Here is a 20782-nt window from a genome sequence, read left to right as displayed (position 1 = left end):
GATATAGTCCTTTGTGAGATCCTTAGGTATTCTTTTGTCCACAAAATACCTCTTCTTAGCGGAAAATTAAGTTTGAGAATCATATATATATAGATATGCATGGAGTCAGTTCTTTGCAAAGAGAAGTAATCAAACTTAAAGAGTGTTTACATTATAAAATTCAAACAGGAGGTGATTAATGCATATAAAAAAGTCACATAATTCATAGTGGTTTTCAGATAATAACTTCAGAAGATATTGAAGGTGTCGGTATTGAGTATCAAAATACAGATCCACTTTGAATTTTTTTTTGATGGGATTATTTTCACAAAAGTTATGGCCATTTTAAGTTTTTACTCCTAAATATTCTTTGTAACATGGCATAGTATCATTTAATGTCCCATGATATTAGATGCTCTATCTTCAGGATATTTTTTTCATATTAAGCAATACCTGACTACATACCAAAACTCAAATTGTTTTCAACTTGTTTTTTTTTTAACAAAAGGCTAATGTCCATATAGGAATTAATCATTTTTAATGTAATTAAGTCGATAAAAGTTTATATCTAAATTCTCATGCTATTTGTTTTGAAAACAAGAAAGGAAGGCAGCCATTCCATTTACCTTTGGAATGTTCCCAAAATGTCTTATCCTAGAATTATCTGATTAGACATTTTGGGCTACAACCTTACCTTTTATTGCCTCCTCCAAAGGGCTCAATGATCATGTTTTTTTTTTAAATTGTTTCTAGCTAGAAAAAATTATGAATGAGGTTTTTTTGTCTCATTGTTTGTATTGATATTGCAATAAAAATTGGTATGAGACTCCATGAAAAAAAGAGGGGGGCCTAAGAACCAAGTATTATTTTTATTTGGATTTTCCCCAGTATTTTCTACGACATTGACATATTTTAAAACATTTTCATGGTTACTCAATAAATTATTCATAGACTGTGTAATTGGTAGTAAAAATATGTCACCCAAGGTCTTACAAAAAAGGGGGATATTAGACAGATTATGATAATTAGCTCTAATCCTATTAATAAATAAGTATTTTATCTAATTAATGTCATTGTATACAAGTGGTTATCCAGGAATGTTGGAGATTATACCTGGAAATATCTGGGTGGATTATGCAATAAATTAGGTTTGAAATAAACAACAAATTGTTTTCTATGACCAGGGGGTAATCAAACTGAGACATACAAAGCTGTTCAAGAATTTAGGCTTAAAAATTGGTATTAGACACTTTTTAAGTATTGAAATTGCAAACCGTGAAATTTTGAATATTCTTTTTTATCTTTAAATTAGTATAATTAAATACTTTGTATTTCTTGCATAATATTGGAACCATTACCAGATGATCTATTTTGAAAAGTTGCAATTAAAAACTGTAAAAACTAAATAAGAAAAGCCCAAATTTTGAGTATTTTTTTCTGTCTTTAAGATATCTTAATTTAATAATTTTCAGGTTTTTTTGTTTTTGTTTTTGTTTATAATATTGAATTTTAGTTTGTCAAAAATAAGATTTATTGATAATTTTGCTTTTTTGTCCTAATAGGCGGAGTATCAAACAAGGCATTTCAAGGTGTTTAATGCACCTACTTACACAAGGCTATTTTGTAAGTCTTTGTAAAGGTCTATATTGTATTTTTAGAATTGCTTGGTCTTAAAAATGGGAGGTGATCACAATTTTTTTAAAACTGCAGAAACAACAAAAAATGAGTATTTCAAAATCAAATAAAATTTAAAGAATATTGTCATTTGTTAAGAAATACTTTTTAAAAATTATATCAAAATTGTTATTTATTTCATCAAGTTAAATGTAACCATAATTCATTTTTGACGTTACCTACCAATAGTTCTTTAGAATTTACTAAAAAACACATAATTTTGTAAAAAATAAACAAATAAGTTTTTGGGGGTTTCCATATCAGTCGACTTACATTTTTTTCTTGCCTTATGTTTTTGTCACAATACATAATTAACTGTATTTTTTTTTAACATAAGATTGTGGTTGATTCACCCCTATATACTGTTTTTCAAAACGCAAAAAGTAATGTTGGAAAAGGTATTAAGACGCTAACTTTTACTTATTACAGTTGAAGTAACCCATTTATAATAACCAACGCAAAGTTATGTTTTTTTTTACCTGTTCATATAAGTCCTTAAGTTCATACTGTTGTCAATCCATCGGCCTGTGCATCCATCATAACATCTTGTAGCCTCAGTAATTCCTCCGTTTTCTACCGATTCACTTCAGACTTTAGTGATTGATTGTTGCAATACTATCTTTGATGTTTTCATAGACATCAGTCAATAGGCAATATTTTGTTTTGGTACGTAAAGATCGAATTTTTCTAATGTGTGTAAATGTTTGCTTATTGGGTATTGTGAGCATGCTCACTAAAGTTTCGGCATGGAAAGGAAAAATTCCAATAGCTTTGAAAAAGCATAGTCATTCTGAACAGGATCAGCTCTTTGCTTTGGTAGCACCAGTACTAAGCAATGAACATTTTTCGTTAATTGGCGAGGTTTTATCTTATAAGATATAATTTAGCACCAAAAGTTAAAAACATATTGGGTTGAATCTCATTGCTAAAATAAAAGCTTTTCGACATGTCTTTAAACTTGCAAGATTTTTAAGAAACATAACCATGGAAAGTTATATGACCAATCAAATCTTGAGCTATGAAGACTTTCCTTTCAATCCATACAAAAATTGCCATGTGTTAGGTAGGTACATAAAAATTTTAATGGCAGACTTTTTCTAAATTGGTGCTTGCTTACAAGGGCATGATGTATTGAGAAATAAAAATCTTATTTGTATGTATGCACACCCTTAACTACCCAACTCACCATCTCTCATGAATCGCCATGGAAACATTGAGTTCCATCATTGGCTTTTATATTGTTGGTAAATTGTCAAGAAGTCAAGAATTTGTGCTTCATGGGACAAAAGTCATTGTAATTAAAAAAAAATGATCAAAGGGATATTTTAGATATGACAAAATTTGTAAATTGAGTTTTAATTGAAAACTTTCGTAAGACTAATAAGTGGGGCTATTTTATGATCACCTTGTCCATTCTTCAAGCTATTAAAGATTCCACAGTTTATTTAATATTTGGTAAGTTGCTTTTACATGATGACTTGTACTATGTCTCTCCTTTCCAGGTTCCTATCTTATCTACTTGCTGTTTGCCATTCAATTTAACTTGATAGAATTGGTTGAATGTGGGTATACTTAACATGACAAATGGTGTAGCATTGTCTTATTTTAACAGACTTTTCAGTAGGTGTAACTCTAAGGCTTCAGGGATTGCCGATCAACTCCAATTAGTTTCAATTAAAAACCTGTTAAAAGTGTAGGAAATATCTAAAGAAATTGTCAACTTAGTTCAAAACTCCCAGTGGTAACAGAAAAAGTAATTTTAAAGATCAAATGCATGTTTGCCTTCTCAACTTAGTTCAAAACTCATATTGGTAGGAGAAAAAGTTACGTTAAAGATTAAACATATGTTTCCCTTCAAGAATCAACAAAAGGAAACAGTCCTTTCCTTCAAAATTCCCAATGACTAGCCCAAATAATAAAGGACTGTATAGGATTCAAATAGCCCGAACCAATTTTTACTAGCCCTGGGCTTCGGGCTAGTGGCTAAAGGCAAGCACTGAGATAATATTTCACGAACATATATATTCCTGTTCTTAAATGATTTGGGGGTAGACATTAATGCTAATGCTGAATAGATTCCACCTAGGAGTATGCAAAAACAGATAAGAAAAAAAAAGTGATACACAGGGGCAGGTCCAGGTGAGGGCGTAATTGGAGTACTCTCCCCCCCTTTTCAAAGGGGAAAACAAAGAACCAAAAAACTGTTGTAATCTGTTAGATACTGTATTGAATATGGCAATTAATCATATTCATTCATTAAACATGTCATAATCTGGTTTACTTTAATACCGATTCTGTAATAAGCCTCCACTTTATAAAATCCTGGATCCTCCCTGATTCATGCATACATTTTGTGCTTGATACCCTTTAACAAATCTGAATGTCAATGTTTCAAAAATGAAAGCATCAGTGATATTGGTTGAGTAGATGTATACAGCTAAATATTAGTTGCATTCTACTACAGGTATTAAAATAATAGAATTACCTGCTTAAATTTGCACACCATTTTCTAGAACTAGTAAAATATGATACAGCTAAACTACTTTACATTAAGTATCATTCTATCTAAGAATCAGGCAGTGGGGGTGGGGGGGGCACATCAATATGGTCTTTTTTGCCTCAAATGTATTCACCTAGAAAACAACTGAAAAGTTATTATGACGCAAAGTTTTTACTGCCATTTTTCCATAGTGCATTTAAACTAAATTTGATCTATCAAAATCTTAAAAGGACAATTTTTATGAACATTTTGATGGGTATTTCTGAAGGTAAATGTCAAGTCATTTCTATGTAGAGATTGACTTTCAAATGGTGCTAAGTAGGATACAAATACTTGTTTCATTTGTGTAGGCAGTGAGTTACTTTTCTAAAAATGTAAAAGGTAAGAGAAAAAAGTCACTTTTTATCTGCATCACCAACGTTGAAAGCTGGACTAGTAGCCGTTCAACGCATTCTTTGATCTGTCATTTACTGTTCAGTGGTACCTACTTTGTTTTATGTTGAGGAGGTAGACTTAGGGTAAGGGACACAACTCTCAGAAATCATTTGAACGTTTGTATTCAGCATTTTACATCAATCGTATGTAGGCATCTAATTAACATGGATTCATTTTATTCTGTTTCAAACCAAAGCTTGAGAGGCTTTGGTGCAATTGAATACAATACAAACATATAATTGCTTTCATGAGTTATGTCCCTTACCCTAGGTCTACCTCCTTAAATCAATACACTGGTATACAAACTTTACTCAATGTTTATATACATATTGGAAATGTATACCCCTTCTTTTATGGGGAACTTTGATCATTTTTACCATATATTTTTATGATTTTAACTGAGTCATTTTTGTCACTTTATGTTGTGGACAGTACCTTCTTTGTGTAAAGTGTTAAACCAATCATTGTCAATATTACTCAAAGTTTTTAAAATTTTAATACACATATTGAAGATGTGCACATCATATTTTGGTATTTGAATTCCTCAGCAACCATTTATAATATATGATTGGTTTTTTTTTAACCTCTTGAAAAAACATTTCTGCCACAATCTTCTTTAGTGTCCTTTTACTGTTTCTTCTCTACATCAGTTCAGTTCGGTATAAGGAAGCTGAAGGCTTGTTGCTGTAACATTTTTTCTAGAGCTTGAAAAAGACAATGATATACATTATATTTTGGACAATTTTGATAATATTTGTTTGTTTGTTTTAATTAGCCTTTTTTTTTCAGCAGTATATGCTATCATTTGTAAATTAACTTTAGAAAATGTGTAACCCTCACTGTAATTTTCTTTTACTTGCTAAGGTTTCATATACACATTGAAGATACTTATAAATACATACGGATGACACATATCAAGACATGTATAGGTCTTGTTTTAAGTATCAATCTTTCTAAAAATCAGACAGAAGATGATTCATGCATGTCAAAAATCCACCAAAGTCTGCTTTATTTCTTGTTCAGAAACAGTTATAGATCACATAACTAGTCTAAGTTTTTCATTTGGTTGTTGTGCTTTTCAGATAAAATTCACATAGATTGTACATGAAATTGGCACTTTGCAAGAGTTATTGTTCTTGATTTGGTATGATTTGGTTGATTATAGTGGGAGGTTAAAGCGTAGTTTTCTGAAAATTACAGATCTAAATACAGAAAGGACTATTGTCACATAAAAATTTACATATGTAGACCAAAAATGCATTGTGTGATTCATGGTTTTTTTTACACCATGAATCACCTTACCATGGCCAGTATCTGAATTTTACCTTACCAAAGACTGAATTTTATATTGATTGATACTTAATATTTTTTTTATGGTAATAAATTTATGAGTTTGCTGTGTCTAGGCTGTCTTTTACAATTTCTGAAAGTTTTGATACTAATTCAACTTTTTTATATTTTAAAACAGTATGCATTTTGAGGCATTAATTTAATTTTTTTTTAATTAATTCAAATTATATACCCACCTAGCCAGTGTGTGGTATATTTGAATCACCTTGTCTGTTGTCGATTCAACTGTCCAAATTTCATCACAATTTGCTGACTTTTGAGACCAGGATACTTATATTTATAGCAATATGACCCTCTGGTGAGATTATACACACATTTTTGTGACATCACTTATATACACATATATTTGTGACATCACAATAAAATGGTTTATATTGTTTTGTTAGTACAAATGATAGAGGCAAAACGGGAAATTTGGGTTAGTGTATAAAATAAGAAAAAAAATAATTCTGTGAAATTACTTTTAATTCGTGAATACCAATTTTCATGGATTTGGGAAGAAATACAAATTTGTGGATTCTTGAATTTGTGGCTTGAGGTTTTTGGTAAACAACATCAAATGGAATTTCCTTCTCGTTGGGAAATAAATGTCCTGGTTTGGACTGCCCACGAAAACCACAAAATTGATACCCCATAAATAATAATACTTTCACAGTATTGAAAGTACAAAAAAGAATCCAACACCACCAGAAAGATGTAAGAGAGTGGAGTCTCGTAAGATAACCCTTGTGTGTCTGAATTTCCAAATTACCATAAAACATTCCAATACATTTGCTATACTCTGTCTGGTTAGAGAAGCTACACATCAATGACTGTAATCCTTGTCTTTTTGCCTTGATTTTGTCCAATACATTTTATACCCTCACCCAGTAAGTGGATAGTATATTGGAATCAGCTTGTCTGTCTGTCCTTTATTCCAACTCACCACCAAAATTTTGTGGCAATTATTTCTTGGTATGTTCAGTAATTGGGAAGGAAATTTTGAGAAGGGAGCATTTTTTGGATTTTTCAAACATTTGAAGGGGCCATTTCCAGCTTGAAAGAGCAAATAGCCCATGGCCTCTTACTTTCCCAACCCCTGTAATGTTGGCATTATGTAGAAAAGAGAATGTTCTTTTTGCATTTTTGGTTGAAGCCTGATATCAACTTGAATGTTACTTCATGTTTATTCTTCGCTACATCGGGATTTTTTTTAACACTTATGATTATAACTCAAAACTACTTTCAAGAATTTTGATGAAACTTTGCTGTAAATCTTTAAATGTGAGCTCCCTTTTGTTTTTTTATTTTTTTTTAATTTCCATTAATGAGTGGGGTTACATTGCAAACACCTTGTCTGACCATCTGTTACACTTTTCTGTAGCTGATACTTCAGCTTAAATGTTGTTAGATATTTGGTATATCACTTTTGCTTTTGACTAATACTGTGTCTTTCCTTTTCAAGTTCGTGGCTCATCTGTTTCCTGTTCACAGATCTACTCGATGCATAATGAACATTTTTAGAATAGATTTCTCAGCTCCTATTAGAGGCATTTCTCAGATATTTAGTATATTGCTTTTGTATAATGCCTTATTCTGTGCCCCCTTTAACCAAATAATCCAACATTTCCTTTAATAGATGGTCAAGGTGATTGCAATATAGACCCCATTCATAAAGAAAATTCTCTTTCTCTTTCGTCTACCACCGACTTGACTTTTTCATGAGCAACTTGGCGGGTGTTTCTAGAAAAGCAGAGGACGCTTACCCTACTGGTGCACCTGGTCCATACCCCCAGTTTTTAGTGGAGTCGCTCATTTGCTTTTGTTGCTTTGTATGTATGATTTTAGTTACTTTATGTTCTTTGTTGTGTATGTCTGTTTTCCATGTCTGGTCTTTGTCCCTGGATTACATTCTTTTGATTACCACTATAACCTTGATTCCCTTGATTATCCTTTTCATGCATTTTTATAGCAGTTTGTCCATCTTTGCATCGCATCTATCTGCAAGACATTGTATTAGGACTCATATGAATGTGTTTTTTTTAAATTCAAGCTTTAGTTTTTTCAAGTTTTTTTGTTTTTTGTTTTTTTTTGTTTTTGTTACCACGTAATGTGGTAAGATATTATATGATACCCTCTGAAAACCTACCCATTCATCCCCCACTAAATATTTCCAGATGATAAGGTTAAAAGATATTGAAGGGTTTTTCAAACTTTGTATAGTTGATTGAGTATCATAAAATACTGATCAAGTTTGAATTTTAGTTTGAAGGAAGTTTCATTGAATGTCCCATGAGATGCTCTATGTTTTCTTTATTCCAATGCAATTTGTATAGTTCCACTTTTTACCCTTTGACCTTAAAGACACTCTTCTATGGAAACCCAAGTCACCTGATTGCAATTCTGTTTTCTGATTGGCCAAATACTGATAACTTAGTGGTGTTAGAAAAAACTGTATTGAAAATTGAAATTGCATGCCATGTGTTATTTCCTGAATAAAATGTAGAAAATTATAAGTAAAAAGAAAGAAATTTTACTGCATTGACTATCCTTTTTTTTAAAGATAGTACTTGTTTTTCAGGTATTTTACCAAGCAAGAGTTACGTGAGTTATTCCAGCTTGATAACCCTAGAGTATCCTCCACACAGCAACAGTTAGAAGAGATGCATAGTGGATTTAGGAAGTCTGATCAGTCGTTAGATGCTCACATTGCTTACTTGCATTCTCTAGGTAAATACAGAAAATAAAGGACATTTTCATAACTTCTACAGTGAAATCTGTCTAAAACGAACCTCATAAGTTTGGTTTAGACTGCTGTTCATTTTTTTTCATGGTTTTGTATAGACAGGTTTTACTGTTCACATTGCATTCTCTATGTGAATACTGTTTTTTTTACAGTGAAACCTTTCTAAACCAAACCACTATGGACTGTAGAAGTTGTTCAGTTTTTGTGAGGTTCTGCTTTTCCCTGTATTCGCAAGGTTTGGAGAATCTTGGAAGTAAAGGCTTGCCAAATTTAAGCTTAAACATTTGACGTATAATTTTCATGCCATAACACCCAGAGACTTTTTTAATTTTATACCCCTATTCATAGAGCAAATCATGAAATTTGGCACCCACAAAAATTTCCTGCTATACGGTAGGTGTTCGTTTTACCCTGGTTCAAAATACATTTAAACTATCATGAAGGACTTAAAAAAGTATAGTAGAGAAGTTTTCAGTTTTCACACGGTTTGGTTTTAGATGGGTTTTATTGTACATTCTAATAAAAGGATATTTTTTCATTAGCCAGTAGCATACTTATACTCTTGCAAAGAAAGTTGTGGTTTTTGGAGGGAGTCGTACAGGTTTATAGGAATTTCCCATCTCTCCATCTCTGTCCAAGTACCTTGTTGAAACTTTGCACATTTGAAAGATTTTCATGTAACTTATGAAGATAAGTAATTTTATGTAGAAGTGCTTGTAACAAGGTAGGTAATGTTGGTTGCCAATTGAGATAATCTTAGGATTGGTAAGTTTATTGCAAGAAGGTATAACTCAGTTGTATCTAGTTTCCATTTCGGTATTTCATGATCACAGATCTTATAAGCAAGGATCATTTAACCTTTTCATACCCCTACTCAACAAGTGTGTGGTATATTGAAATCATCTCGTCTGTCTGTCTGTCCATCCAGATTTTGTTGCAATAATATCAGCTGCCAATGGATGGATTGATTTCTTATTTGGAACTTAGCTTTACATAAATGGGGGGCATACATTGATTTTGGTTGCTTTACAATGTCAACTTCATGGTTAATGGTAATTTGCCATATTTCATCATATTGAACGAGAGAAAGGGGGGATGGGGTAAGTAAACCTTGTAGGACAACACATTCACCTTCTTTTTTGTTGTATTTTTATGTAATAATATGCAAGCTTCAAATGATTCCATGTTGGTCAAATCATGTTATAGTTATTTTGACGAAATTATCCCCTAAAATTTTAGTTTAATCTATTTTAAGGCTTAGTACAATGTATATGTACTGGACCCAATTTCTTAAAGAATCTCATATTGAGATTTTCCTTAAATCCATCATCAATTCAAATTTCAACCAATTTCATTCAAACTGAAAATTTAGGGAAATCTCAAGTTGATGAATTTTTCTTTTAAACCAAGACCTGGATTCCTGCATTTACTTAAATGTAAAGGTCATTTTTACATAATTGATCTATCAATTACTTATGATATTTGTATGATGGTTTCCTTTGTCTTTATCAATTATCAGAAATGCTGTTGCAAATTGAAAATAGGTAAGAAGGCTAAGAGAGAAATAATCACCATTATCACATGTAGCCTGAAAGGTCAAAATGTGATGTTGATGATAATTTCTTGAAGACACTTTTTTTATGGACTAAGACACAGGTATTAATGTGATTTAAATGAAACTTTCACAGAATATTAATAAAATATTTGAGATGTGTACTTCATATTTCAGATTTTGATCTGAATGTTTCTGGGAAGTTTCAAAGTTTATAGCAAAACAGAGACTTTCCCTTTAATTTGTATTTAGTATCCATCTCCTATCCACATCTCTTCCTACACAATTGAATGGAATTTAATGTAATTTTCACAGAATCTGTACTATATTTTCCTATTGTGCACCTCCCTTTTAGATTTTGACATACCGGTAAATCAATTTGGATGTCAAAAGGTGTTGCTATTTTGATATATATACTGTAATATTCAGACATTCATAATTACACATTTCAGATATATTTGGTATATCCGACCATGACCTTATGTTTGGTAAGGTGAAGGACAATATGGATGACCTTGATGAGGGGTGTGAGGAAGATCATGGCAATGACTATATTCAAGCAAGGGTATGTTTTTATGGTACATTTTGTTGTTCATTGCTACACAATGGCATTTATCAGCAACTGTTTTTGTTTTCTTTACGTTGTTCTTACTGCCTAATATTTTCTATCTTAGGCTACTGCTAAAAAATCTCATTGAAAATGTTACTTCAGATCCACTATGATTTAGCCCTATAACAGAATAACAGCAGTTTTGAACACCTTGAAGGAACATTATTTTTTGCTCCACCATGCTCACTGTTATATTTGCTGTCTTGACTCCAAAACAGCTGTTAATAAATCCCTGCTTCAAAGAAGAATGTGTATACAGTTTAGCTCTGTCCATCATTCCATCCGTAACAAGAACTGACATAAGATTTTTCTCAGGAACTTATGATCACTGACACTTGATATTTGGTGTGCAAGCCTATATGATGTCAGAAAGTTATATTCAGTCAGTGGCCATATATCCATTTATTTCATGATGAAGAATCAAAGTTGTAGTTGAACTAGTTGTATAAGTGATTTGTATACTGTAGGTGCAGAAGGCCCAGGAGCTGTTGAAAATGGAGTCTGACTTGTCTCAACCAATGTCCCACTACCCGTCAGAAAACAATTCTAACAGACAGAGAGGGCCTGTGGAATGGAACATGCCCACAAGTATTATATACTCTACACATTGAAACCCAATTTGATGTCCAAACTTTTCCATTGGTCTTACAAATATTTGGTGTCTTTTTTTTTTTTTAAAACAGGCTACAAATTTTTATTTTAGATATTAAGTTGCTTTGGGCCTATCTGATAAAATGTTTAATCTGTCTGTTCTTAACAGATAATTCACATAAAAATTCCAATAGTTTCTATTGTATTTCAGCGTCATTTACAGAATTATCTCCCTTAATTTTGAATTCTACAATACATTCTATACAACTAATATCTCCTAAGATCAAATGTTATGTAAAAACTGCAATTAATTTCTGTTTACTATAACGTTTTAAGCAAAATATCAAAAATAATAATATGCAGGCTTTCCAACCATGTATCATATTTTGTATGATTCTTATCTGGAGTGCTACTTAATAGAAAAAAATAAACTTATTATATTTATCATATTCTGAAACAGGTACAAGAAGTCCTCCTAGTGGACCAGATGATGTTGTAGACCTTAACCAGGAGGAGTCTGATGATGATCATGGTCCAGTCAGGCAGGACTCGGATACTGAAATGGTGGACCTTACTGATACACCTCCCAAGTCAAAGGTAGATATAACCACTGTTGAATAAAAGCTGTTGTTTGAGACCAGCTTTTATACCTTTTTTAGGTTTGATCGCATTGTAAATCCAAGTTATTATGTTTTTTATATCTACTCAACAAGTTGATGGTATTGAAATCCCAGTTGTGTTTATATTGACTCCCTATGATTTTTTTTTCAAATTTGGTATGAGGCTTTTTATAGATGGGGCATTTGTTTTGGTTTCTGGGTGAAAATTTCAGAACTGCTTTAGAAATCTTTTCAAACTCCTTAATTCTTTGAATCATAAATTACTTTGTCTAGTTTGATTTATATGCCATTCATGTACATAATTTATGAAAATGATTTAAGGCTTTGCCAATGAGGGACGTAGCTACTTGTACTAAAATTACATTTAACTTTATTAATAATGTGCTGTTGTTATATAGCTGATATCTTGACCAATGGGAATATGCAAGACTTCTGATAACACATGATGTGCATCTGCATTAAGTGTCATTCCCTGTAAGAATCAGGCAGTAGGTGAAATTTGGTAAGAAAAAAACCATCATTTTGATGGTGTAATCAGAATCATGGAAAACAGATGAGATTTTCCATTCTGGACCATTGAGTTACAATTTCATTGAAATGCACTGAGAATGAAAATTTTGAGGGCAGATAACTTTGTGAAAAACCTTATTTTACTAAGATTCTATTTAAAAATTTCTGCGCGAAGCCAATGATGCAGAGATCAAATAATGGTCTTTTCAAATAGAGAAAGCATCCTTGAGTGATATTTTATTGTCAGATCGGTGAGGTTTTGACATGCATATTTCTCATTTTTCACATTTTGCCTGATTGTTACAAACACTTACACTTAAAAGTTCAAACAATCACATGCTATCCCTATATGTCACTTCTGTCAGAAAGTTTTTGAGCTGTTCATTTTTTAACATAGTATTTATGGATGTAGGATGTTGCTGATGCTCTGTCCGTGTTAATTAATGCTATTTTCAGGGCAGACAAATAAGTACAAAAATATAACCTGAGAAATTTTTTCAACACTATGAACTTAGTAATTTTTAAAAATTGATACCTGCAATTATGATCACTTGACAGAATCTGTGAAAATTAGCAACCACTTCTTCGGTATTTTACTGGTTAACAGGTAATTTTGACAGGTGTAAAATTTTGCGATTTTGAGACAGAAAGGTCACGAAATGATTTGGTGTTTTCTAATTTTTGGGCGGAAGCTTAGTGGTGCACTGAGTACCAAAGCACAGTGTTTATATTTTCCAGAAGAGACTGCTAAAATACACCAAAATAACCACCTTGCGAAAATTACCTGCTACAAGGAATATTGTAGTATCAAGAACAAATATTGATGTTAGTACTCTTATTCCAGTGGTAAAAGCAATATCAAAAAATATTTCAGCTACTGATAACTAAAAGTTCGTGCTAAATTTCACAGTTACCACACCATTAAAATGTAATTCATAGAATTTAATTTCAAATTTTGTTTTCCTAAAGTCCTTCAAGGATAAAGATGACGTTTCAAAGTTCTGCAAAAGTGAGCAAAAAATAGATTGAGTGAAAGCAATTTGTACCTTTTTTTTACATCTAAGTGCAAAAATTATGTTCTTCAGAAATGAAAGTTTATACAGTATGAGAAAGTGGAATGTGGAAAAAAAATGACATTTTTATTGGCAACTTATTCATTTTTTTATTGCACCTACTGCCTGATGCTTTAGCTCTGGTGACTGCTGTGTTACTAAAATATATCTGCAATATCCAATTACAACATTACGTCAAAATTATTATTGATAAACTGAATAACTTCAGTTTTGAATGTCTTTACAGAAAGTTACATATCGGCCTATCGGGCACAATGTGATACGTTTTGTCTCGTCTTGAAAACTGAAATTATTTTGAATTTTTTGTTACTTTGCTTAATCGAAGCTTACAGTTTTTTTTTAGAGTTCTTAATAATTCTTTTATCCGTTTAGGAAAATACTGAAGAGACCAGAAAACCAGCCACTACAAACATCAAACAGGAAGTCCCAATTACTATTGATGATGAGGAGGATGATTTGCCTGCTATTGGAACCCCAAAAGTTAAACCAAATGATGTCAAGAGGGAACCACATAGTCCTGTGATTAAACAGGAACCCAGTCATTCAAATGCTGAATCTGATGAAGAACTTCCTAAATTAAGTACTGAAAAAATTAAACCTTCCAAAGAAGATAATCCTATTTGTGTAGAATCTGATGAAGAACACATGAAAGGATCAGAAAGTTTGTCTAATCATGCTAGTGGTGAAACTGATGAAATTTCAATAGAAAGTGATAAGGGAAACGACCTTTCAGAAGAAGAAAATACGCATTTGAATGAAAGTGAAAGTGAAAATAGAAACAACCTTGAAAATGTAAACAAATCAGGACACAATGATATGGACATGGATGAAGGAGATGTGCAGATGGCATCTCCAGTTACATCACCAATGAAAGTAATAGGTGATGAAAACTCTTACAATTCACCAATGAAAACCGATTCTGACTATGTAAAATCTCCTTTGCATAAAACACCTTTAAAAAGTATAGAAAATGTGATAGGAAATCATGTGGAAGATATGAATACATCACCAAGTAAAACACCATTAAAGAACCCTGTCAATCTAGTGGATTCAGATATTGTGATGTCATCACCAAGTCAAAGTGTTACAAACAATGTCACAAAAGCCTTTGGCTCAGCAGTCAAACTGCTATCAAACACTGTTTCAGGAATTGTGAATATGGTAACCCCCGAAAAATCAAAAACTCCAGTTAAGTCTCGTAGAAAGAGTGTTTGTGCAAGTCCTTGGTTGGCAAAAACTCCAAAATCTGGAAACGCAAATGTTGTTAATGAAGAGCTTCTGATCTCCCCAGATGGGTGTCGCCCTTTGATGGGAACAGGCAAAAAGAAATTCAATATCCCATTGACTTCACAAGCACTTACTGAAGCAAGAATGAACTCAACTATCATGAGTGCTTTTAGCAATAGTCCAACTCAACAGAGAAGGATTTCTGAGAGTAGTTCTCACAGTGGAGGATCATTAGGAGAAACTTTTGTTGAAGAGTCTCCTTCTCCTAAAAAGAGACCTCATTGTGCACTTGTTCAAGACTCCCCTGTTAAAAGCTGTGATGTATCAAGAATAGATAACTCTTCAAGTGTTATAATAGACTCAGTTCAAAACTCCCCTGTTGTCAATGACAACAATCATAATAAATTTGACATCAATGACTCACTAAAAGGCTTTGGGAGGTCTTCTCTTGGTGTTGAGGAGTCCAGCAATGACAACTCACCAAGTATTGTACAAAAAATGGACAATTCCGTTATTGATGAATCAGGGAGTGAAGAGGGTATAGAGGATGCTAGTCTCATAGCTAAAACAAAGAGAAAAACAAAAAGGAAAGCTGTCATTGAAAGTTCTGATGAAGAAAGTGATGAAAATGTTTACGAAAGTATGGATAGTGAAAATGAATTAGATTTAGAGGAAAGTAGTACAAATATGGTTAAACCTAGAAAAAACCGCATCATCAGTGAAAGTAACAGTGATCAAGAATCAGATGAGAGTGTCAGGGGTGCAAAGGCCTCTAAAGTGACTAAAAATAAATTTATAGATGATGATGATGATGATGATGAAAGTGAAGAGGAGTATGGTGAAGAGTATGAAGATGACAGCTTCATAGATGACGAAGAATTGTCTGAGGAAGATGGTAAGGCAAATGATTTGTTGAGGAATCTCCTTTCCCTAAAAGTTCTGTGGTTTGAAAAGTTTAGCTGGCTTTTGTTTGTACCTTCCTTAATGAGCACTTTTTTAAAGTCCCATTACATCAATTTGGTATTTTATGAGCAACTTGGCGGGTGTTTCTAGAAAAGCAGAGGACGCTTACCCTACCGGTGCACCTGGTCCATGCTCCCAGTTTTTAGTGGAGTCCGAGTTGCTCATTTGCTTTTGTTACTTTGTATGTATGATTTTAGTTACTTTATGTTCTTTGTTGTATATGTCTGTTTTCCATGTCTCATTTTTGTCCCTGAATTACATTCTTTTGATTACAGCTATAACCTTGGTTTCCTTAATTACTCTTTAAAATGTATTTTGAACTGTGCTTAACAGAACACCTTTCTAAACTGCATCAATTTTAGGTCCAAAAGGGGTTCAGTACAAACGGGTTTTACTATATATGCTAGTTTGTTTTAATTTGACTCTAACCACTATTGCAGTACAATGCTACCTACACAATGTATGAATGGTTTTAAGTTAACTACAAACAATCAACCTTTTCTGGCTTTACTGTAAAATAGCAGGGATAGAAAAAAGAATGGATGTGGTAAATTGCAGCAAATGCACAAGCATATAATGTAAATACATAATAGTAAATACCTTCAAAGATCTATCATCATAGAGGTTTAATTTATCCATTGTTGATTTTATATTTGTTTCTATCATTTCAGGATAAGGTTTGATCATGAGTACATGTTTTAGGCATTACTTTGATAAGTGGTCCGAGATATTCGTGAAGGCTAAAAATGATTCTCTTTCTTTAAAATATTATCTTTTAAAATAGATATTTACTTGTGTGTAACTTGATCATTTCCTTTCATTCCAGAATTTGAAAGTCTACCCAATAGTCTAAAGAGTCAGTTCAATAGTTTAGTCCAGGAAGGGAGGTAAGTTAATAGTGTACTTCAGTTGCTATGTTTAAAAAAATAAGTGGAGAAGAGATTTGTGGCAAAGATGGAGCAACCCCACCAAACTGTGAAAAAAATACTGAAGGCAGTCAATGGGCCTTCAATAGAATGTAAGAAATTTCCTCTAGCCAAACGACCAATATATTGGATCAGCTAAATGGGCATCTCACAACAGTATTAGCAATAGCTGACATGCTTGTCTTCTTGTCTTTCACGTCTTTCACCATTACAATTGAATACCAGTCTCCTCAACAAATCTAGCCGTCTTCTGTAGGTCTTCCACAGGTCCATACAGTTTCTCTGTAATGGGGGTTGGTTTATCCCATATCTTCTCTCTCCCTGTGCCTGGTGTAACTTGCAAGTCTGTAGAAAGTGTTCTGTATTCTGCTCTGCTTCTCCACAGGGACACATAGGTGATGGTATGATCTTCAAAACTCTGTACAGATGTTGGTTGAGTCTGTTGTGTCCTGTCCTGAGCCTGAAGATTTTAGTTTGCTCAAATCTTTTTAGTTGATGGTAGCTATCTTGCTTCTGAGGGGTATTGTGCAGAGACTTGATGATGGTCTTCATCTCTGTGTAGCAGACAGGATTTTCATCTTGCAGTTGTTGATCGCCTTCCTGTGCTAGCTTATCTGCTTTTTCATTTCTGTTGATTCCACAATGTGAAGGTATCCATTGTATGGCAGTTTTAAGGCTCTTGATGGAATAAATAGCTCTTTCAAGTTGAGGTAGTTTGTTATTGGTCAGTGCTTGTATTACGGAGAGGGCATCTGTTAGGAATACATGTACTACTTGCATATTTTCTGTGGTTTCCTTGATGTAATTTGCCGCATGGATGAGTGCTTCTTCTTCAGCCTAGTAGTTGGAGTAATGTAATCCTATTGGTATTGCCATTGACTGTTGTACTCCATTTGGGTATTCTATGTAGATACCGGCCCCTTCTTTTGTTGTCGCATTTGTGGCTGAACCGTCTGTGTAAACTCTTGCCCACAATTCTGATGGATTCTTTTCTTCCAGCATGCTCATTGTTACAGTCTTTCTGACGATGTTTGATTGTTCATCTTTGGCTCTTAGTAACGGAACTTTGTCTGAATGGTTACATTGTCCCCCTCCTCTGCACATAGATTGTCATTCATTTTAAAATTTATAGGTTTGACATGCTTAGGTAGATGTTCTTAGTGTTTTAAGAACATGTTTGATTGTTCATCTTTGGCTCTTAGTAATGGAACTGTTGTCTGAATGGTTACATTGTCCTCCTTCTCTGCACATAGATTGTCATTCTTTTTAAAATCTATAGGTTTGACATGCTTAGGTAGATGTTCTTGGTGTTTTCTTTGCAATACTCTTGTTTCTAGAGTGAAGCTGGATCTTTTGAGTCTGCCTGAGGATAGTTGTTTCAGTCTCTCATTCATTGGGTGGTTTGGTAAGCATTGATATTTGGTGGCCTGTATCATAGCTTTACATTCTCTTCTCTTACTTAATAGTAGTATGTTTGTAATTTCCTTCATACCAGCAATAGGTGTTGATTTCATGGCTCCTGTGATGATGCGGAGTGCCTGATTTTGGACTTTATGTAGAGTCTGATGGTGAGACTTAGCTGTTGTTATTCAAGCACTAGACCAATATTCTAGATGTGGGCGTTCATTTCCTTCGTAGACAGATGTCAAAACTTTCTCATTAGCACCCCAGTTTGTACCAGCAAGTTTTCTCATGATGTTTAGTTTTCGTCTGGCTTTGGTTTCTGCTGTCATTATATGCTGTTTCCATGTAAGTTTTATCAAAGGTTACACCAAGGTATGTTTGCTGATCTTCCATTGTGATATGGATGTCATCCATGGTCAGTTTGACAGATTGGGTTTGACATTGGCTGACATGCTAGCCCCAGACCTCAGTGAAACTGATCAAAGCTTTTGAAAAGTAAAAAAAAAAATCATCATTTGAAATTAGATTTATATCCTGGGCTGTATAGTGTTTGTTCACCTAACTATCTATCAATCTGTCCGGTTAATAGTCTGTTTTTTTTTTGTTTTTTTTTTTCAATCTTTATCCACGTAAGGTTAAGTTTCAGCATATTTGTAACCTGTGTATACTGTACACCTGTAAAATGTGTATACTGTACACTAGTAATCTGTGTATACTGTACACCTGTAACCTGTATATACTGTACACCTGTAACCTGTTTATACTGTACACCTGTAACGTGTGTACTGTACACCTGTAAATTGTGTATACTGTACACCTGTAATGTGTGTACTGTACACCTGTAACCTGTGTATACTGTACACCTGTAATCTTTGTATTGTACACCTGTAACCTGTGTGTACTGTACACCTGTAACATGTGTATACTGTACACTTGTAATCTGTGTATACTGTACAGCTGTAACCTGTGTATATTGTACACCTGACTCAGACAATAAGGAGTTTTGCTCAGTTAGTTGTAACAATAATTTCCTTTTTGCAATTTTTCAGATTATTGTACAAAAAGAAGAAGTATGCAGATGCTTTGGTCAATATTCTACAAGCTCTAGAGATTCACCAGAATGATGAATTACAGGCAATGGCTCTAAAAATAAACAAAAAACTTCAATCTGCATAGTCGACAAGAGTTCTCTAGCTGAACATAGCACTGCATGAAAATTTGAAATTTGACGAGGAGTGTTATAAATACATGTTTATTGAATTGATTAAAAAAGAAAGATACTATGTATTTGTTGCAATTCTACAATCTACTTCTGCTAGTAGGACACTAGTTATACACCTTTTCATTGGAATTACGTAGGGTAAGGGACACAACTGTTACAAATCATTGGGACACTTGTGTTCAGCATTTTACATAAATCTCATGAAAGCATGAAAGTAACTTGGATTGATTGGCTCTGGTGAAATTGAATATGATACAAACTTATCACTGATTTCAAGAGTTATGTCCCTTACCCTAGGTCGACCTCCTTAAATTCTTCAGTTTTTTCTCAACTCCCAATTTCAAATTTGGTCGGTGGCTCAATATATCAAATATCAACTTCCTGTTTCTAGGACTTTCTTATTTTTTACTATGTGGAATGATTGAGAAAATTTTCCTCAAAAATTGTTGGCTCTCATTTGATGAAATGATTTCAAATCTGTTTTATGGCTTTATATAGATTGGGCATATATTGTGAGCTTATATAGATGGGGCATAAATTTTTTTTGGTTGCTGTACATGTAGAGGTATACCTAGCACAACAATGCATGCAACTTCATATTGCTCATCATCATATAATGATAAGCTTTGTTATGTGATAGCAGGCCATCAGCATATTTTTAAGTGAAGTGCTAGCATTGATACTTGAAGGAAACTTCATACTTTTTGAGATGTGTGTTCAAGTTACTTTTACTTTCCATCTAGTCTTAAAATGGTTTGATATAACATATTTAGATTTCTTTTTATTTTGTTTCAATTGTTCTAATTGATATTTTGTTCTATTTTTTTGTGGTTTATTTTACAATAGCAACTTTTCATGATGGTAGGGTGCACTTTAATAAACCCATCGAAGACTGGTCGTAATATGGTATAAAATGTGCATCTGTCGCATTAAGATGTGTATTGGTATATGAAAAACCCTTGTTTAATACACAGCAAACTTTACACAAATGTTCGTTATATAAATTTCTGAACAATGAGACTTCATTTGAAAAAAGGAGGAGGTTCAAGATTTTACATATCATGCTATATTTTGGAAGTGGCTTGTTGCATTTACTTCTACCTACAATTGATGAGATTGGCTTTTACATATTTTTACAGGTTTTTTTTCATATTTGGCATTGTCACTTGAGAAAACTGTACAATGAACTCTGAACTTCCTTTTTCCTTACTTCATACTTCATGGGGCATCTGTTTATTTTTTCTTCATATTTTGTTCTTGTAGAATACACATGTACACTAGGAGAGTTATGTCTGATTTGATCAAGGAAAATTCACTAGGCTTGACACATAGTTTCCAATTTGTCTGACTGTACTTGTGGCACAAGTACAGATATAAATAATGATCAATATCTGTTAATTCTTAATCATGGGACGACTGTA

The 20782-nt window shown here is 33.1% G+C and overlaps 1 protein-coding gene across 1 annotated transcript in view; it reads left to right on the top strand.

Moving 5' to 3' along the window:
- Nucleotides 1-19415, top strand: part of LOC148606517 (uncharacterized) — a 55424-nt gene extending 36009 nt beyond the window's left edge. Inside the window, exons 25-31 of the mRNA XM_088546114.1 lie at nucleotides 8499-8647; nucleotides 10668-10780; nucleotides 11293-11413; nucleotides 11877-12013; nucleotides 13992-15741; nucleotides 16636-16696; nucleotides 19189-19415. Coding sequence (XP_088402240.1) covers nucleotides 8499-8647; nucleotides 10668-10780; nucleotides 11293-11413; nucleotides 11877-12013; nucleotides 13992-15741; nucleotides 16636-16696; nucleotides 19189-19315 — 2458 coding nt within the window. The 3' untranslated portion in view covers nucleotides 19316-19415. The remainder of the gene's footprint in view (nucleotides 1-8498; nucleotides 8648-10667; nucleotides 10781-11292; nucleotides 11414-11876; nucleotides 12014-13991; nucleotides 15742-16635; nucleotides 16697-19188) is intronic.
- The last annotated feature ends 1367 nt before the right edge of the window (nucleotides 19416-20782 follow it).

The sequence above is a fragment of the Perna viridis genome, chromosome 9 (genome assembly GCF_037379345.1).
Source record: "Perna viridis isolate PV_CMFRI_1.1 ecotype Kerala chromosome 9, ASM3737934v1, whole genome shotgun sequence".
NCBI classification, from domain to species: domain Eukaryota; kingdom Metazoa; phylum Mollusca; class Bivalvia; order Mytilida; family Mytilidae; genus Perna; species Perna viridis.
The sequence above is the reverse complement of the archived record's forward strand: the minus strand, read 5'-3'. Positions and strand labels throughout refer to the sequence as shown.